Consider the following 20,811-nt stretch of genomic DNA (forward strand, 5'->3'; position numbering starts at 1 on the left):
ACCAGTTAAGTATTCTTGCCAAAAAGATTAAACTGAATTTGATCAACCTTTGGATCTACCTGCAATGGAAAAGAAAGACAGGTACATGACTGGGGAATATAGCTCAGCAGCACAGCCCCTGCCTGGCAAATGTGAGGTCCTAAGTTTGATTCCCAGCACCAAAAGAGAGAGAGAGAGACAGAGAGAGAAAAAGAGAGGGAGAGGGAAAGGGAGAGGGAGAGGGAGAGGGAAAAAAACATGTATGTGACATCTCAATAAAATCTAGAAGGAAGGAAATTTTATGGAACAAATAACTTATCTGTAAGTTAAAGAGGAAAAAGGAGGGTTCCTAAAAATAGATTTAAGTCATATATTATACATAGAAGAAATGTTCAGGAAACATGATTTCTTTTTTTTTGTCTGTCTTTTTCCTTTTTATCGGTACCAGGAATCGAACTCACGACTGCCTGTTTGCAAGGCAGGCGCTTATGCCGCTGAGCTAAACCTTCCAGCCCATAGGAAACATGATTTCAAAGATGGGTGTGATGGTACACACTTGTAATCCTAGCACTCAGAAGGCTGAGGCAAGAGGATCACTGAGTTTGAGGCCAGCCTGGGCTACATAGTGAGTTCAAGGCCAATCTGAATTACATAGCAGACCCTGTTTCAAGCAAAACAAACAAGCAAAATATGCAGTTTCACAGACAGAAATTGTTGCCACATGCTGGAAGGAACAGGAAATGAGTGACCACTACTAGATATTCTTCTGGCATGATGAGAATGTGCTGGAATTACAGGCAGTGATTGCACAACTTTTTAAATACACTGGAAACTTCTGAAATGCAGAGTAAGTCAGAAGGGAAAATTTTATGACAGGTGAATTGTATTCAAATTTAAAAAAAAAAAGAGAGAGACTGCCAGGCAGGGTGGTGAACACCCCTAATCCTAGTTGCTTGAAAGGCTGAGGCAAGAGAATTTCAGTGTCAAGGCAAGAATAAGTAAGCTATGCAAATCTGTCTCAAACGAACAAAAAGTCTTAAATATATCACACAAATGCCATGCATGGGCTGTATTCAGAGCCTGATTGAAACAAACCACCTTTTAGAATATAGTGATAACCTGCTGTGGTGCACACACCCGTAGTCCTAGCACTCGGGAAGCCACAGAAGGAGGGTTATCACTGAGTTCAAGGCCAGCCTGGGCTACAAAATGAGTTAAGGCCAGCCTGACCTAGCAAGATCTTGCCTCAAAACAGTAAGTGATGACAAAATTTTAAAATATATTTATGAGATAGGGAAATATGAATACTAATTAATTATAAAATGGTATTAAAGAACTACTGTCACTATTTTAGGTGTAATAATGACATTATCAGTAAGTTTAAGAAAAGGGGAGTTCAGTGATGCCAGGTGTGGTCCCAGCACTCCAGAGATTAGGCAAGAAGGGTCACTGAGAGTTTGAGGCCAGATATTCTGGCTCAAAAAAAGCTTCACAAATTAAGGCAGATACTATTTAGCGGTAGAGACTAAACCATGTGTAAGACACTGGGTTGAATCCTCAGCACTGTAAAAAAAGAAACTTAAGGGGGGTGGGAATGATATGGAGGAAAAGGAGAATGGGAGGGACAAATGAAACTAGACCACCCATATACTGATAATTAAAGTTAATTGATAGATACATGGGATTTGTTATACTGTGCTGTTTCTCTGTGTGTTTGAAATTTCAGTGAGACTTAAAAATATTAGGGGTTTAATATGCCCACTAAAAATAAGTGGAAGAATCTACCTTTGCTAGCTCCTTATTTATGTATCCATCTATTTATTTGTTTTTTGGTTTTGGGAATCAAACTCAGGACCTTGCACTTGCCAGGCATGTGCTTGTGCCGCTGAGCAATATCCCCAGCCTGCTATTTATTTTGTAAAGCCCATCTGTTATTCAATGAACATCATGCAGCCCCACTGACATTCTAGCCAGTTTCTCCTCTTTAATGGTCATATTTTCCTTTTTCTTCTAAATACATAGTAAAAAATAATTTCCATAAAAGGGAACACAAATCACCTGTAACTCTGAAATGGCTTCAACATAAAACATTTTGGCACCATTAGATAGGGTAATATATGCCTGTAATTCCAGCTACTTGGAGATTCAGCTAAGAGGAAGGCAAATTTGAAGTCAGCTTGGGTAACTCAGAGACCCTGTCTCAAAAAATAAAAAGGTCTGGAGATGTAGCTTGGGGGAGGAATGCTCCTGGGCTCAGTGCCCAGTACACGTCTTTATAAGGGCATGTCATTCCAATTCTTTTTCTTGGTATACATCTTTGACATCTATACATGCAGGCTTAACCCAAGGCCTCAGGCATACTAAGCACAAGTTCTACTGCTGAGCTGCACCCCTCCTCAATACAAGTATATTTTTTAAACAAACAGATCATATTATTAATACTGCCTTGTGACTAGTTTTCTTCCTTCACTTTTTTTACTTTCTTAGAGGAGCATTCTACAAAGATGCCTTTAAAAGTCCTTTAGGAGTGGGAAGGGGGAAAGGAAGGAAGGAAAAAGGGAAAAAAAAGAGAATGAAAGAAAAAAATGAAAACAAAGCTTCTGGAAATCAAGATGGGAAAAAGTGTTGAAAGGAGGTGAGAGGAATGTTACGTAGGGCCAGGGATTTAGCTCAGAGGTGTAAGCGCCTGTCTGGCAAGCACAAGGTCATGAGTTCCATTCTCTGTACCAAAACAAAACAAAAGCTGTGTTATGTAAAAGTACAAATTCCCTGTGATCAATGTGATCCTTGTGCACAGCAAATATGTACTAATTTTTAAAAACATAAATAAAGGGGCTGGGGATTTAGCTCAGAGGCATAAGCGCCTGCCTTACAAGCAGGCAGTCGTGAGTTCGATCCCTGGTACCGATAAAAAGGAAAAAGATAAAAATAAATAAATAAAATGAGGGTGAGGGAAGCCTTTTAGAAATGAACTCAGGGGGGCTGGGGATTTAGCTCAGCGGCATAAGCGCCTGCCTTGTAAGCAGGCAGTTTTGAGTTCGATCCCTGGTACCATAAAAAGGAAAGGAAAAAAGACAAAAAAAAAAAAAAGAAATGAACTCAGTTTTCTCCAACCTGCCATGCATGGTACACATTTTTTTTCTGAGTATTTTAGTTGCATTTCACTTACTTTCCAGGTAGCTTTATCTTTGTAAACCTGATGTTATAAATTTGATGTTGCTCCTCTCTTAAAACCCCCAGTGGGCTTTTTGCTAATGAACCACTGAGCCATCAAGAAAGGACAGAGCGGCTGAGTATGACGACACATGCCTGTAAATAATCCTCTATATCTTCAAGTTCTATATCCAACCTTGGCTTGAAAATATTTGGGGAAAAATTGTGTCTGCACTCAACATGTACTCTTTTCCTTCTCATTATTCTCCAAAGTACACAACATCTAACACTACACAGCATTTACATTGTATTTGATATTGTAAGTAATTTGGAGCTAATTTATATAAATAGAAAGATACATAGACAATTACATGCAGACACCACCATTTTATACAAGGCATTGAGCATCTAAGAATTCTGGTATCTGAGACAGGTGCAGGTACCAATCCACCACGGAGAGAGATGACTTCACAGGGTGCCTATATAAACAGCTCTGCACAGAGGTAGCACAATTACCTATAAAAGTAATTGTCCTCAACATTCTCATCCCCAGCAATGGATCACTCAGAGCTGTTTCTTCTCACATTTCACTACCTTAATCTACACCTTTTCAAGTAATTGAAAATGGATAATAGAGCCTAAGATAGTGGATTGGTAGTATGATACACTAGGAAAAATACTGTTGGCAAATCAGAAGACCATAGCACTAGTGCTACTTCCCTCAGTTACTAGTCAAGAGATCCTAAAAACGTTAATTCTTTCTTTTCATTAGTTTCTTGTCCAAAGTATATAAATAACAACACAAGGGCTGGGGACATAGCTCAGTGGCACAGTGCCTGCCCCTGCCCAGCAAGCACAAGGTCATGAGTTCTATCCCCAGTACCAAAGGAAAAAAAAAAAAAAGCTGCATGGTGGTGCACACATATTATTCCAGCTCTCAGGTGGCTGAGGCAGGAAGATCACTCCAAGTTTGAGACCAGCCTGGGCTACAAAGTCAGATCAACATCAGCCTGACTTGCATAGTGAAACCCTATCTCAAAAAAGGCTAAAAACAAAACAAAGGCAATAAAATCTATTCTGCCTTCTTCAAAGGATTGTGATGATCAAACAAGATGCAACCTATAAACTATAAAACACAAATGCTATTATTACGTAAGAGAATCAGAGGAGTCTATCCTCCAAATAGAGACTTTATCCTTCTCTGAAATATATTCACACATTGATAAATAACCATCTGGAAACAAACATCATGTTTAACACAGAGAAATGAACAAATCATGAGAAATTCAGGGTACACAGCAAGGAAGGGTGGCACACTATGGGGCACATATGTTGAGGCCCAAAAGAACTTTGCAGCATTAACCCCAAAACCACAAGTGTTCACTTAACACAGTTGGATTTATATATTAAGGAGTTCTAATAGTTTTTGTTGCATGATTTTAAAAAGTTCTTCCTATATGTTATCATTAACGCACTGCAATCTCCTAAGAGTAAAGGTAATTTGGTTACTACCTTATTCCAGCCGCTGGCATGAACTGCAGTCTCCAGGACACATTCTCGATATGCCTGATATGTCACTGGCCTGTAGGGATTTTTTAAAAGTTTGTGTCACAAAAAAGGAAAGTTCTAAATTCCCACGTGAATTAATATACAGATACCAGTAATGTTCTGTTGCTGAAGTTTTGCGACAGTGACTAGAGCTATTTAACATACTGCTTTAGGTAAGATCTAGCTTTCAATATTGGGTATACATTTTTTCCAAGCATCCCATAGGCTGAGATGCACATCAGAGAAAGCAGTTAACATATAGCAGTGTACTTCTTTTTCCCCCTACTGTAATGAGGATTGAACCCTGGGCCTTTGCATTGAGCTACATCCCTAGTCTGTCTGGTTTTTTTTAAACAGTTTCGCTAAGTTGCCCAAGCTGGGCTCAAACTTGTGATCCTCCTACCTCAGCCTCTCTAGACACTAGGATTATAGGTGTACCCCCCGAAATGTCCATCTGTAATAAATTTTTTTATAATTACTTAGAACTTATTTAGCAGAACTTCTATGCTGTAGATGAATACACGGATTACTGCGAATCAAGTAACAGCAAATAACATTACCTAAATAATATAATGCTATATAGAGAGAGTTCAAAAATTTTTGGAAGTCACATTAAAAAAAATAAACTGATTTTTAAAAGTATAATAATATATTTTAGCAAAGTATATTCAAAATATTTCAAAAAGTTCAATATAAAAACAATTAGTGAGATATTTTTACACACACACACACACACACACACACACACACACACCTACACCTGCTAAGAACTGAACCAAGGACCTCCCACACTAGGCAAGTAATCTCTCACTAATCTACATCCCCGGGAGTCTTTTTTTTTCTTACTAACTCTTTAAAACCTGGTACATATATTATATTTTTTGCACAACCCAGACATGTCAGACACTCAGCCACATGTGGCATTTAGACACTGCTGTGCATATGTCAGAATCCTAACTTGAACTGAGAACAGACAGATCTATTTGGATGTAAGTTCCTACCTTGCTGCTTGCCAGTCATGTGGTTTTGGAATAGTCTCTTAGCTTTTCTGAGCTTTGATTCCTTAAATGTACATTACATAATGCAAACTATAAATATATAAAAAACTAAGCTACAAGTAAGTTATAGCTATATCAATCTTAAACATTCACAGGCTGAAGAAATCAAGAGACCAGAATGGTCCGAGATAAAGATGTCTTTGAAATGAAATTTTACGATTCTACAAGCAAGGCTCCTTCTGCTTTTTTACATGTCTATTAATACTTTTCACAAAATGTGTGGATAAGTTTCACTGACTCCATCAGCCAAGCTACTGATTTCTTCAGTTACATGGTATCACATTTTTGTTTTATTTACATATGAAACCATACTAAAATATAGTACCTGAAGTTCTTCACCAAATTAGTGACACCTGAGTGTTGTCATCACCCAATGATTTGGGGTTTGGTGTGACTAGTACTCATATGCAAATTACCGGAGAGGCTAGTCTCTCTGCCCTCTAGGACTTCATACTGTAAGATTTCCAGCCAAAAACAGGCACAATTTATTGTCCTTACTTACTCCAGCTCCTCTCGTTCATCTTCAACTTGAAAAATATTCTAGTGTCATAAATCTTTAGTTTTAAAATATTTTAGATTTTTTTGTCGTAAAGAAAATTAAAATTGTACTCTAATCTTACTGTACATAATTGGGATTTTTTTTTTTTTTTTTTTTTTTTTTTTTGGTACCAGGGATTGAACTAATGACCTTGCACTTGCCAAGCAAGCGCTTATGCCACTGAGCTAAATCCCCAGCCCTATAATTGGGCTTTTACATTTGCTCATTTCACCAGAACATGCAGAAACAAACTGAACTCTCCTAAAACCCAAATGACTTCCTTTTAACAAAGGAGAAACTACAGATTTTGCCTATATAAAAGTAAGGAATTACAGCCAAGGATTTGGCTCAGTGGCATAAGCGCCTGCCCGGCAAGCACAAGATCATGAGTTCGATCCCTGGTACAAAAAAAAAATAAAAAGTAAGGAATTACCTTATTGAAACAGTGACATGGCATCAGAATTTCAGCACTTTTAGTAAGGAAGAGTTCATCCTAATGGTATAAAGTTGTTAATCTTCATTAGGACACTTCTCTAATTCACACCAAAAATTTCAGTAAAAAAAAAAAAAAACGCTAAGAAAAATTGATTTTTAAGATTGGTAACAAGCAGAGTTAGTGGTATATGCCAATAATTCCAGCACTTTTTGGGTAGCTAAGGCAGGATGATGGCAAGTTTGAGTGCATCATGGACAATTTAGTGACTTAGCAAGGATCTGTCTCAAAATAAAAAAAGAGCTGGGAATGTAGTTAATTGCAAAGGCCCTGTACCATCATCCCCAGTACCACCAAAACAAACAAACAAAAAACAGATTTAGAACAAATGAATTAATTATGTATTAATCTACTTTCATTTTTCTAGCTTGTTTACCCTAATATAGTTATGGTCAGAACCATAACTATGAGGGAAGCCCGCTGTAAGACTATAGAAACATTTCAACAGGCATATGTGCAACCCAAAGTTTAGCAAATCTGGGATATAAATATGTTAAACACAGATACTCAAGAAACTGAGATAATGTTTATCTCACACTTTATAATGCATGAAACCTGAGCCATTTTACTTATGCTGGCCACTAGAAAGAATGGTAGCAAAAAGTGGTCAGGACAAGTACAACAGCTTGTGTTTACCATGTTATAAACACATCTGTTGAAATCTGATAGCAGAACAAGTAATTACAAAGCACAAAATCTATGTGGAACACTTCTTTGAAGCAAGGCTATCATTTAAAACACAAGCAGCTGCTTTGGGAAAGCAAAAGAAGAAAAACTGAAGAAAAGTGACACTGTTCACCTAAAGTAAAGCCTTAACCAATCCAGCGTGGCATGAGATCCAGAGACTACTAGAGAAGCACATTCCCCCTCAGCAACAGTAACTCACTGGCTGAGGAGCATTTGTAATGCTTTATGCAGAGGCTCTTTCAGGTCTTGGGACACTCTTTCTCCAAGATGGGCCAAGCAATCTTCTATTGTGCTTTCTGGGTTAGCAGGGCTGAACACAGGAGAAGTGTGACGATCAAAGCCTGTGCTGGTAAAGGCTGAAGACAGGGCAAAAGAGAAACCTAATTTAATTGATAGTAGTATCAAAACTTGCTCTAAGCCAGACCTTGGGAAAAGTTACTAGTTACCAGTTACAAGCCACTTACAAGTCACAGAAGGGCTGATGTGGCTCATTAACAGAACACTTGCCTAGCATGCATGTGTTCAATCCCCAGTACTACAACAACAATGGAAAAGTCAGATAATCATTACAGAGATTAACTTTGTCTAAAATACAAAAATTGATAGGTCCTAAATAGAGTTTTCCTTAATGACTTTTAGTGGAAAAGTTTAGGGTTTTTTTTGTTTTTTCTTGGTACCAGGCCTCAAACTTACTACCTCATGCTTGCCAGGCAGGCGGCTTGTGCCACTGAGCTAACCTGGCCCAAAATTTTAAAGAAACAAATTAAATTTACGTATCAAAATATACTCATATTACTAGAGGTATATAGCTCACTGGTAGCCTAGTATAGCAGGCCTGTGTTCCAGTGCCAGAAAAAAATAAAAAACAAAACACACACACATACACACACACACACACACACACACACACTCTCTCCAACCTTTCATCTTAGTTTATGACACTGATCAATTTAGTATAAGAAAATAAATGAGAAGCAACTCCTGGTTCTACCACCCCTAATCCCTCTCTTCTCTTTGTTTGTTTATTTTTGGTACCAGGAATCAAACTTAGGACCTTGCACTTGCCAGGCAGGCGCCTATCCCTCTGAGCTGTATCTCTGGCCTAGTATTTATTTTTAAGATTCTGTCTTTATCTTTATAGATGTGGCACTTAAACCAGACTCTAATCAATTTATTCTACCTCAGGTGATGAGTCCACTGCTTTCATTCCCCTTTTTGGGTTTTTTGATTTGTTTGGTTGGTTGGTTTGGTTTGTCTTTGAGAAAGGGTCTCGCTCTGTACTTCAGGCTTGCCCTGAACTCACTATGTAGCCAAGGCTGGCCTTGAACTCGAAGCAATCCTTTTGCTTCAGCCTCCTGAGTGCTGGGATTATAGGCGTGTGCCACCATGCCCAGTTTTCATTCTCTTATTAAACTTTCTAATTCAAAATTATAGCACATGAACAAAATTTAAAATTATGGCAGTTATACAAATAAAAAAGCCAAGCTTGGAAGAAGGAGCTCTAACCTATTCCTCCTCAGTTCAAATGACCAGTTTCTCAGTCAAGCACATGCAGGTAACCCCAGCACTCTGGTAGGCTGAGAAAGGAAGATCACATATCTGAGATCAGACTTGAGTAACTTAGCAATTTAATGAAACTATTTCAAAATTAACAATTAAAAAAAAAGAGTACAGCTCAGTGCAAAGGGCCTTGTGCTTAATCCCCAGTACCACAAACAGCAACCCATCAGCTTCTCTAATTTGTAATTTCATGTAATAGAGATCTGTCCATTTCCCGACTACAGGAAGAGCAGGTAGGATGCAGGGCACAGAATTCCAGTACAGACACTGTTTCTCAAAGTTATCAACTATCTTGATAAAATATTTATTACATTGATCTAAGGCTTTCTGCTTATAAGACCATAAAATTTACTATATCCTTCTTATCTCTAAGAAAGATACAAACAACTATAAAGTTCACAAACAATTTTTGTTTTCTACGTAAGCTTCAGAGTACCCATTTTAATGATCAGGGCTGGCTAAATCAGGATTCAGCAACTAAATATATTTAAGCCTTTGTTCTTCTCTTCATTCCTTTGTGGCTTTTGCTTACTTTATTATGAAAAATATTTATCAGAATGTGCATAAAGGCTTAAGAGGGAACTGGAAACAGTTAAAAATGTTGATAAAAAGAATATAAAAAAGAGGGGCTAGGGATTTAGCTCAGCGGCATAAGTACCTGCCTTGCAAGCAGGCGGTCGTGGGTTCGATCCCTGGTACTGATAAAAAGAAAAAAAAAAAAAAGACAAAAAAGAATATAAAAAAGGAGACTAAAGTTTTTGGGTTATTTGAAAGTTTTATACTCTCTCTCTACCAACTAGGAATTTATTTATCAACATGATTTATAAATGTTTTCCTTAAAAATTACTGGACAGGGCTGGGGATTTAGCTCAGCAGCATAAGCGCCTGCTTGACAAGGGCAAGGTTGTGAGTTTGATCCCCGGTACCAGAAAAAAAATTACTGGACAAGGCTGGGCATGTAGCTCAGTGGTACAGAGTACTTGCCTAGCATGCATGCAACGCTAGGCTTGAGTCACAGCACTGTAGGAGAAAGAAAGAGAGAGAGAAAGAGAGAAGAGAGAAAGAAGAAGAGGAAGAGGAGGAGGAGGAGAAAGAGGAAGGAAGCAAGCAAGGAAGGAAGGAAGGAAGGAAGGAAGGAAGGAAGGAAAAAAAAGAAAAAGAAGCAGGAGGTTTGTGTGTTCAAGGCCAGACCAGATTACACTGCAGGACCCTGTCTTAACAAAATAAAACAAATTATTGAATAATATATGTCCACTTAAAAACCTGTACAAGAATATTCATAGCAGCATTATATATAATAGCTAAAAAGTAGGAACAACTTAAATATTCATTAATAGATGAAAGGATAAAATGTGGTAAATCCACAATTCAAAATTACTCAACTACCAAAGGTGAGAAGTACTGATACGCACTACACAACACGAATGATCCTTGAAAACATTATGCTAAGTAGAAGCAAGTCACAAAGGACCACATAGTGTATGATTCTCTTTACTTGTATGTCCATAATAGGCAAAGCCACAGAAATAAACAGCAGATCAGTGGCTGCCTTGGGTGGGGGGTTGGGGTTAGGGACTATTGTAATAGAGAAGGCAAATGATTAGTAATATGTATAGGGTTTCTTTTTGGAGCATTTAAAAGTGTTCTAAATTTAGATTGTAGTGATGTTTGTATAATTCTGTGACTATATTAAAAACAACTGAATCGCACTATTTAAATGGGTGAATTTTAGGGTATATGAAATATACATACCTCAATAAAGCTATAGAAAAATGACTGAGCAAGATATTTAATGGTGCATTATTTAAATTGTGTGTGTGTTGTTTTTTTAAACAAAAGTGAAGAGTGAGGGAGAAACTGGCTCTGCAGAATGAGGCCAGGCCTAATAAAAGAGGGAAAAAAAACAAGATAAAGCTACACGCTAAAGATACAGGAGAGGTATTGTGACAAAAGCCAAGATATTTAATACAATACTACTTATGGAAAGAAAAACAAGAAGCAATTCAAACGTTCCTTCAATAATAAAGGAAACGCTGGGCGTGGTGGTGCACACCTATAGTTCCAGCACTTGGGAGACTTGAGGCAGGAGGATTGTGAATTCTAAGTCAGCCTCGGCTACATAGTGAGTACAAAGCCAGTCCAAGCTGCTATACAGTGAGACCTTGTCTACAAAAGAGTAGGATGCTAGGCTGGGGATGTGGCTCACTGGGAGAGCTCTTGCCTTGCATACACAAGGCCCTGGATTTGATCCCCAGTGACAACCCCCCAATATACACACAGTAGGTTGTTGTTAGGTGCAAAATATGTGGCTACAAATAATATATTATACCCAGGTGGGGTGATCGTTGCAAGTTCGAGACCAGCCTAGGCTACAAAGCAAGCCCAAGGCGTAGCAAGACCTTGTCTCAAAAACACACACAAGAGAGGAGGGGCTGGGCGGATCTGGGGCGCCTGCGTCGGCCTCTCCGTGTGTCTGGGGAGCTGTGGGTGTCTCGGTGGGCGGGGAGGGATCGCAGGTTCCTGGGGCGCCAGCGGCCTGTGGTGAGTGCCCAGCGCACTCTGCCCAGGCCTCGGACTGTTCCGGACCCTCCAGGCTTCTGGGTGCGGTGGAGTGGAGAAGTGAGTTTGAGGCCTCTATATCCACCTCCCCATCCCGGCTGCGCTTGGAGAACTGCTGAGCCCCGGAGCCCAGCCTGTTTCGGACTGCCGCACCTAGCCATCGGTGTGCAGAGGAGGGGCTGGGCGGATCTGGGGCGCCTGCATCGGCCTCCCCGTGTGTTTGGAGGACTGTGGATGTCTCAGCAAGCAGGGAGGGATCGCAGGTTCCTGAGGCACCGCGGCCTGTGGCCTGGAGGGTCTGGAGCGGTCTGGGATTTGGGCGGAGTGTGCTGGGCGCTCGCCACGGGCCGCGGTGCCTCGGGGACCTGTGGTCCCTCCCTGCTGGCTGGGGTATCCGCAGTCCTCCGGACGCGCAGGGAGGCCGATGCGGGCGGCCCGGATCCGCCCAGCCCCTCCTCTGCCCACTTCTGTGTTTTTAAAGTGGCTCAACTTTTACTCAGTTGGACTAGGATTGGTTTTTCTTTTCTTTTCTTTTTCTTTTTCTTTTTTTTTTTTTTTTTTTTTTTTTTTTTTTTTTTTTTTTTTTTTTGCTTTGCTTTGTTCTGTTTTGGGTTTTGGTTTTTTTTTTTTTTTTTTTTTTTTTTGGGCTTTTTGGATTAGGTTATTTTTATTACTGAATAGTTAAACCTCTTCACCTTCCCCTTCCCCTCTCTTTCTTGAGCCATTCAGTCCCAAAGCCACAAGATGAACAGAATAAGGGAGATGTCTCCTCAGATGCAGATAGCACTGTGATGATCCAGAGCAGTTTGCTACAGCATTCTCATGCAAGGGAAGCCCACTGGTGTCTCAGAGTGACAGTGCCATGCAGGAGTCCCTGCAGAGAAAGCACCTACTGGGAGTTGGGGGAACAGTGGGAGGATATCTTTGTGATATCCCATGCAGAGGGATGTGTTCACCCCAAGAACAAGGCAGGCATCTGTGTAGGGAAAGGGATGGTAAGATGGTTACATACAAGGTGGGATTTAAAAAAAGGACAGACAATAGGAGCCATGTTTCTCATGCAGAAGACAGGTACAGGTATAGAAAGGAGTGGACAGGCCCAACAGTGTTGGGTTGGAATTGGACGAAATAGAGTGAAGTCCATTTTCAATCAGTAAATATGGAAATACACATGGATGCAAATGTATATTATGTATACATTCAGACAAACACATATGAGAGGGGAAGTCACATTTTATCTCCTAAAGAGACCAGGGAGTAACAATACTTGGTAGCAATGAGCACATCTAACACCCAAACCTTGAATTCTAGATATCATTCTCCATTAAAAGGAAACAGGGTTCAGTGGAGAGATGAGGGAGGGCAAGAGAAGTGAGCTATAAAAGGACAGCAGGGAGCCCTTCCAGGGGGAGAACCAGCAGTGTCTCCTGAGATCCGTGCCATGTTGGAACTGAGGACGCTGTGAAAACAAATGACCATCCTGCCTCCCTGCTAAGCAATAGTGAACCTACTGCGACATGGCCTAGAGTCAAATATCCCACTTCCCCTGTCCTCCTTCTCCCCTCCCCACCCACCTATTAGCAAATGGGAACCAGAAATCTGAGCATCTCCTGGAAGGTTGGCCATAGCAAATAAGGGGGACTTTTTCTACCATTTCTTTGAAGGCAAATATTTTTATTACTGTTTTGCTCTTTTCTGATTAATGGTACTGCTCTAGTCAATATTCTGTTTTGATAAGTTCTATAGTATTCTATATTTCATCTCATTTTGATATATGTGATTGAAAGAACAACTATTATAAAGAAAACAAAATATACTGTGATACCTATTACTGGTATCCCAGTAACCTGCTGTGAAGTTCTGTACCAATTTCACTGTATAATCCTAGTTGGCTTTATTCTGACTTGTTCTGTTGTATACTTTCAAAATAAAATTTAAAAAAAAAAGGAAAAAAAAACACACAAAAAACAAAAACAAAATTGTAAGTGTAACTATAGCACACATGCATGCAAAAATAAGTATGTTTTTCACTTTTTTCCCTTCAACATTAAATTTTATAAATATATCTTCTAGGAAAGGAGTCTATTTTCTAGTTTTACCCTTACAATCCCATACCAGTGAAGTTATATAATGCTGAGACTATCCTATTATAAACATCAAACTAAATCAACAGTAAGCCACACCAAACAAAACTTGATAATTTAGAAAGTAAGAATAAACAGACCTTCGGAAATTTCCTTGTCCAGGGATTTTAGCTCTTCTTCAATTTCAGATTTAACTTTTAATACAACTTCTGGGTCCAGAGATTGTGAAGCTGTACCTAGTTGAACCCCTGAAACCAACCAAGAAAGGTTACTCACTCAAAAAAGGAAGAGAGAAGCCATTTTAGCTATTAAGTCAGACAATGTAAAATCAAAACTCAGGATAGAGGTTAGGGGACGCTTTCTGCAATCATTAAGAAAACCACAAACAGACTGGTGGCAAAGGGATATAAACTCGGAGCTCTCTTAGAATGAAGCAGGACGATGCCAACTTCAAATTCAGCCTGGGTACCTTAGCAACTCAGTGAGACTCTGTCATGAAATAAAAAATAAAAAGGGGCAGGAGTTTAGCTCAGTGACACAAGCACCTGCCTGGAAAGTCTAAGATCATGAGTTTGATCCCTGGTACCAAAAAAACAAAATAAACAATAAATAAATAAATAAATAAATAAAAAGAGGGCCAGGGATTTAGCTCAGTGGCTGAAGCACTTGCCTAGTAAGTGTGAGGTCATCAGTTTGAACCCCAGTACCTAAAAATAAAGGGATGGGAATATAGTTGGGACACTAAGACAGTAGGGTCACAAGTTCAAGTCTAGCCTGAGCAACTTAATGCCTTAGTAAGACACTATCTCAAAATGAAAATAAAAAAGGAGTGAAGATGTAGCTTAGCGCAAAGGCCTTGAGTTTTCTCAGTTTAAAACAAAAACCAAAGACCCTGTGGTGGCTCACGCCTGTAATCTCGGATTACAGCACTCGGGAGGCTGAGGTGGGAGGATTGTTGTGAGTTTGAGACCAGCCTGGGTTACAAAGTGAGCTTAAGGCCAGCCTGAACTGCATAGCGAGACCCTGTCTCAAAAAAGACAAAAAAAAAAAAAACAAAAAAAAACACAAGACCCTGTCAAAGCCTGAAAACAGAACAATTATTTTTGATAGTTCAAATTGAGGTAAGTCCACTTTAGTAACATCAACACACCCAACTGTCGGGCACTATACTAACTACTTTCAATGCACATGCATGTACATGTTTGTATTTACAGATATATTAAATCCTTACAGCAACTCTGAGATGTGGCATTATCATCATTATTTTGGTACCAGGAACTGAACTCAGGACCTTGCACTTGCCAGGCAGGTACTATGCCAGAGCTACACTGCCAGCCCTGAGGTAGGTACTATTATTACCCGTATTTTGTGGATGGAAAAATGAGGCAGAGCAGATGTGACCACGGCTGCACAGCAGCAGAGCTCAGATACAAAACTGACAGCACAGGTTCCACTCTGAACTGCTTGTGATGCTTCCTCCTATGATGCTTCCAAGTGTACACTGTACAGAATCAAAAATCCAAAAGCCCAGCACTTCATCCTTTTCAAAAACTTCACAGTGGTGGATGCAAAGGTCCACACTTATAATCCCAGCTGCTCTGCAGGTCTAGGCAGGAAGACTGCAAGCTTGAGGCCAGCCTGAGCAACCCTGTCTCAACAAATAAAAGGCTGGGGACTGCAGGTCAGTGTGAGGCCTTGGGTTCAATCCCCGACATCACACAGTACCAAAAGAGGGAGAGTGGGAGAAAAAGAGAAAAGCTTTCTTGCTGGGTGTGGTGGCACATGCCTGTAATCCCAGCACTTGGGAGGCTGAGGCAGAAGGATCGTTGTGAGTCAGAGACCAGCCTAGGCTACAAAGAGAGCTCAAGGCCAACCTGAACTGCATAGAGAGACCCTGCTTCAAAAAGACCAAAAAGAAAAAAAAGAAAAAGAAAATTCTAGTTCTCAGTAATATGTAATAACATTTTTTCAGGAACAGAGTAATCTTTCTTCAGGTTTGATTTTTCAGTACTGTTGAGCAAAAATTTTTATTTGAACAAAAAACTTTTGATAAAAAGATTCAAACCAATTGAATATTCAGCAGAATTCACAATCCTGGGACCTGGCCAGGCTCACAGTTACACTGATAACACAACTGGTTTATGTTGAAGGTGTTCAAGAATGGGATTTGGCTGTTTGGTCACATATAAGTTTATATGAACAATAATCAGAGGGTGTTGATTCAGACATTTACTAACCAAGCTTCAGTGAAGGAAGAGTAATTCTTTATTTCCCAAGAGTTCTGAAATAAATTGTCAAGAGTGACAATGAAGTCCCTCCCTCAATAAAGCAAGGAACTTACAATCAACTATATTCCTCTTCCTCTTTGCAAGAATCCCTGCAAAATGTTGAGGTTTGGTGCCACACTCTATAATTTCAACTATGTGGGAGGCTGAGGTAGGAGGACTGCAAGTACACAGCTACCTTGAGTAATTGAATAAAACTGCATCAAAATAAAACCAGACAGGTAGGGTAGCACACACCTGCAATCCTAGCACTTGGGAGGCTGAGGCAGGACGACTGCCACAAATCTGAGGTCAGCCTAAACTACATAGTAAGTTTAAGGCCAGCATGAGTTATAAAGCAAGACTGTCTTTTAAAAATGTAAGTAAATAAATAAATAAATAAATAGTGCTAGGAATATAGCTTTTTAATAGAGCACTTGCCTGGCTTGTACAAGGCCCTTGGTTCAATCTCCAGTATCATTTTTTATATGTTCTTTTTTTTTAGTACCAGGATCAAACTCAAAACCTATCACTTATCAAGCAGGCGCTTCTCCCACTGAGCTAAATCCCTAGCCCCCAGTATCATTTTTTTAAAAAGGAATTCCAAGGCCGGGGATTTAGCTCAGTGGCATAAGCACCCTGCCTGGCAAGCGCAAGGTTGTGAGTTTGATTCCTGGTACCAGAAAAAAAAAAAAAGAAAGAAAGAAAAAAGGAATTCCAGCAAAAAAAAAAAAACCAAAGGATTGGCGCCAGCGAGCTGCAGATCTGCTTAGTCTTCACTCCTTCACTGACCTAACACAGAGTACACACTACATCAGGTATCATCATGAGCATCTAGGCAGCACAGACTAGACTGTGGTTTGTCCAGGTCCTGAAAACTTCACATGGGATATGTCAGTTCAGGAGAGGCAGGAAAACAGTGAGGATTCACAAAGTACCTGCCAACTAACAAGCACTGTGGTGCATATTTCATGTGTGTTGTTTTATTTCCAGATCAACCTTATAAGGGAAGATATAATAGTCCCATTTAAAGATGAAGAAACTTGCTGAGATGTAGCTTAGTATTATAGCATGTGCTTAGCATACTGTAGACTCTGGGTTCAATCTCCAGAAACCTTAATAACAAACAAAGGTTGAAGAAACCCAAACTTGAATAAGTTTTACCACTATTATAGAGGAGCTGTAATTGGAAACCAGGTCAGCCTACTCCTGAGTACTTACCACAAAACTTCAATCCAGACTATGCCCTCCTCCTCATCTGGTCAGAAGGAAGCATCTCAGAAACCTTTCTGACATAACGAACAGTAACAGAGACCAGAGGTTTGGCTAATCAACATAGCACCTTCCAACACTGACAATCACGGCCCCTTATGTAATCTTCATTCATGCAGTCTGCAGTCCAAGAGGAGGATTATTATCATGAACAAATTTATATTCCCCAATATAACAAAACTACAATCAAATGTACTGGATGCACGCTGTTTTTAATGTAGCAAAAGGAAAAGAAAGTTCTTGGTCTTGACCCAGGCAAGGCGGCACACACCGGAAATCCCAGCATTGAGAGATTGAGGCAGGAGGATCACTTCAAATTCAAGGCTGGCCTGGGTTACATAGTGAGTTCAAAGCCAACCTGAACTACATAGTGAAACCATGTTCAAAAAAATAAAACAAGCCAGGCATGATGGCGTGCAGAAGGGTCACTGCATGTGCAGGATCAACCTGGGCTACAAAGTGAGCTCAAGGCCAGCCTGAACTGTATAGTGAGACCCTGTCTCAAAAAGACAAAAATAAATTAAGTAAGTAAGTAAGTTTTTAGTCTCTTGCACATAATGGAGAAAGGGGAAAGTATATGGGAGAAAATCCAATTGGTACTTAACAATTTAAGGTCAATTATCTCTTTTAGCATTTTGTTTTGTTTTGTTGACAGGATCTCACTATGTAGTTCAGGCTAAACTTGAACTCACTATGTAGCCCAGGCTAGTGTCAAATTTGTGATCCTCCTGCCTTGGACTCCTGAGTGCTGGGTTCACAGGAATATGCCATTATGTTTGTCCAGCTCCTTTCCAGCTTCTTAGAAGGCAGCTCAGTAAGGTGGGAGATACATTGTGGAGCCTTGCATTCCAATTCATCACTACATATGACTTATGTAAGGATAATCATCCCTTCATCCTCTCCTTTTACATAAAATGCGAAAATAATACCTACCATAAAGGGTGTTGTCAAAGTTAATGAGATTAATAAATCAAGTACTATCACATCAAAATGTCCAACGGAGGTGCTATGGTAAACCACATGTCTGGTATGTGCAACGCTCTGGGTCTGATCCCCACAGAAGCCCCACAGATAGTAGTTCCCATTCACTAATCCCTTTCACTTTTCAAAATGTTTCCAGGCCAGGCATGGTAGGACCCATTTGCAATCCAAGCATCAAGATACTGAGGCAAGAGGGTTACCATATGAATGAGGCCAGCTTGCACATCACAGTGAGCTCAAGGTCAGCCTGCACCCACAGCAAACCCATCTCAAAAAAGAGAGAGAGGAATTTGTCTTTTGCCTACCGATTCTAAACATGTTTCCATGACAGTAGGTTAAAAATCAGGTTGAAAAAATTTTTGGTTTGCCTTCTAAACTCCACAAAAACACTTTGAAATACACATCTGGTACTACTTCACTCTTAGCCTGCCTTTTAGAATGAAAGCAAGGCCTCTGCACTGAGCTACCCACCAACCCCCAGGCTTTTTTTTTTTCCCCTTTGTCATTATGTGACAGGGTCTCACTAAGTAATGCAGGCTGGCCTCAAACTCAAAGATCCTCCTGCCTCAGCCTACTGAATGCCAGGATTATAGGCATGTACCTCGCACTCAGGTTTTTTGGTATCAGGAATTGAACTCAGGATCTTGTGCTTGCCAGGTAGGCTGTATGTCCCTGAGCTATAACCCTGGCTCCACAGACCTTTTTTATTTTGAGACAGCATCTAGCTAAATTGCCCAGGCTGGGCTCAGAGTTGCAATTCTCCTGCTTAGTCTCCCAGAGTGCTGGGACTATAGGTGTGTACCATGAATGCCAAACTTTGACCTTTACATAGTCAGACACATAAAACATTTCAAACTCTTGCCATAGCATCTAGTGGACCAGATTTTTAATAAGGTTTCTGACATGACCCAAAACATCAGATTGCCTGAATGCCTTCTCCAATCCTCTCCATTCTAGTTATTTTCACATTAATCTGGACCATCATCAGAAAACTGAAGACAGACAATCAAGGTCCCTTAGATAGTGTTACCTGTAATCAAGTTGCACTTTGGTGCAATTTTCTTACCTTTATCCAAAATCATGTTGAAAGGCAATGCTTTGAAGCATAACACTACATTTGATAATGACACTTTCTACTCATTTCTCTGTGCCCTGTATTATAATGCTGTGGGTGCAGAACCACGTTCCATCCAAATGAAGAGTTTAGCTTCCAGTTATGGGAAAATGATTCCTGGACAAAGTATCTATGTTTTTTTTTTCACTTTCTTCTGGCTTTGACTGAGAACTGCTCAACAGTAGTACAACTGTACAGGACCTTATAGATTATATATATGACCTGTTATTTCTACTATGGAAATTATATTATTTAGATCTTTTATTACATATTCTCACAAGATATATTAAATTATATATGATGAGGAATTTTTATCAAAAATAATTCAGTATAGGGGCTGGGGATTTAGCTCAGCAGCATAAGCGCCTGCCTTGCAAGCAGGCAATCGTGAGTTCGATCCCTGGTACCGATAAAAAGGAAAAAGACAAAAATAATAATAATTCAGTATAAATTCACTGCTGATTTCTTTGTTATCCAACAAGTGAAACACAGTGAGTTACATCTCTACCTTCCATGGATCATCTTTCCTTTTCCTAATTCTTCAAGTTCTGTCTACCCTTCAAGGGCCAATTCAATTGTCTCTACTTCTCCACGATGTCTTCAGTGACTTTTTTTTTTGTCTTTTTCGTTTTTACCGGTACCAGGGATTGAACTCACGACTGCCTGCTTGCAAGGCAGGTACTTATGCCGCTGAGCTAAATCCCCAGCCCCTTCAGTGACTATTTTTAAAGGTCAGTGAAACATTTAGTCTGTGCCACATAATTTAACACTTAAATATATATATACTGTACTACATTGCTTGATATCTTTATCACATTTCTGACCAGATAAGGACTCTGATATATTTCCTTTGTCTAAGACTTATGTCCAGCATAGAGTACCTTCTGCGATGCCGACTCCCAGTCTTACAACATGCAGACAAATACACACAGATTAAAGCCTTACTGCATTAAAGAGAAGTAAGAAGCCTTTCTGAATTTATATGTCACTTTCATAGGCAAAACAAAAAAGTGACATATAAATTCAGAGGAATTAAATAATCAGTTATCAAAAAAAGTCTGTTTCCATACATGGTAAGGCTACTTAAATGACTGAAGGACAAAAAGAAATGCTATTATTGAATGCTAGAAAGCGATAATTTTAGACATACAGTGACAAATAAGGAATGTATGATGCTTTGCCATCTGTCATCTGCCTCTTTTTACAAAATCTGCATACCTAAAACACACCTACACATCCCATCAACAGTACCACTTTCACCAACATCCTATAAAGTAAATCACAATCATGTCTTAGTCACCTTATGCCTCACCCCCCAGATTAAAGGAAAGCAGCTGATCAGAGGAGCACCTATTCTCATGAGACTAATGTGATGATGACTAAACAGGACAAGTTGTCATAGCTGATAATAAGTCATGTGGAAAGCCTAAACCAGGCAAAGTCTATGGCTGTTAGGGTACAAAAGGCTACTTAGCTAACCAATGACACAGACAGAGTCAGTGATTTTTCATTTAATTAATC

At 39.7% G+C, this 20,811-nt stretch overlaps 1 protein-coding gene across 15 annotated transcripts in view; it reads right to left on the reverse strand.

Moving 5' to 3' along the window:
* Bcl2l13 (BCL2 like 13) overlaps positions 1-20,811 on the reverse strand; it is a 72,759-nt gene that overhangs the window by 27,770 nt on the left and 24,178 nt on the right. For 5 of the 15 annotated variants that reach the window (XM_063258644.1, XM_003461761.5, XM_013156323.3 and 2 more), the window contains 3 exons: positions 13,800-13,907; positions 7,656-7,812; positions 4,645-4,714 (listed from right to left, as the gene is read on the reverse strand). The exons of 1 other annotated variant lie outside the window; for it this stretch is intronic. In XM_063258644.1, coding sequence (XP_063114714.1) covers positions 4,645-4,714; positions 7,656-7,812; positions 13,800-13,907 — 335 coding nt within the window. Of the gene's footprint in view, positions 1-4,639; positions 4,715-7,568; positions 9,715-13,799; positions 13,908-20,811 lie in introns of those variants that run through there. 9 more of the 15 variants (XR_010050662.1, XM_063258647.1, XM_063258650.1 and 6 more) reach the window with 7 other exon arrangements.

This window comes from Cavia porcellus, unplaced genomic scaffold (genome assembly GCF_034190915.1).
Source record: "Cavia porcellus strain 051 isolate PalLab524CR breed Dunkin Hartley unplaced genomic scaffold, mCavPor4.1 scaffold_11, whole genome shotgun sequence".
NCBI classification, from domain to species: domain Eukaryota; kingdom Metazoa; phylum Chordata; class Mammalia; order Rodentia; family Caviidae; genus Cavia; species Cavia porcellus.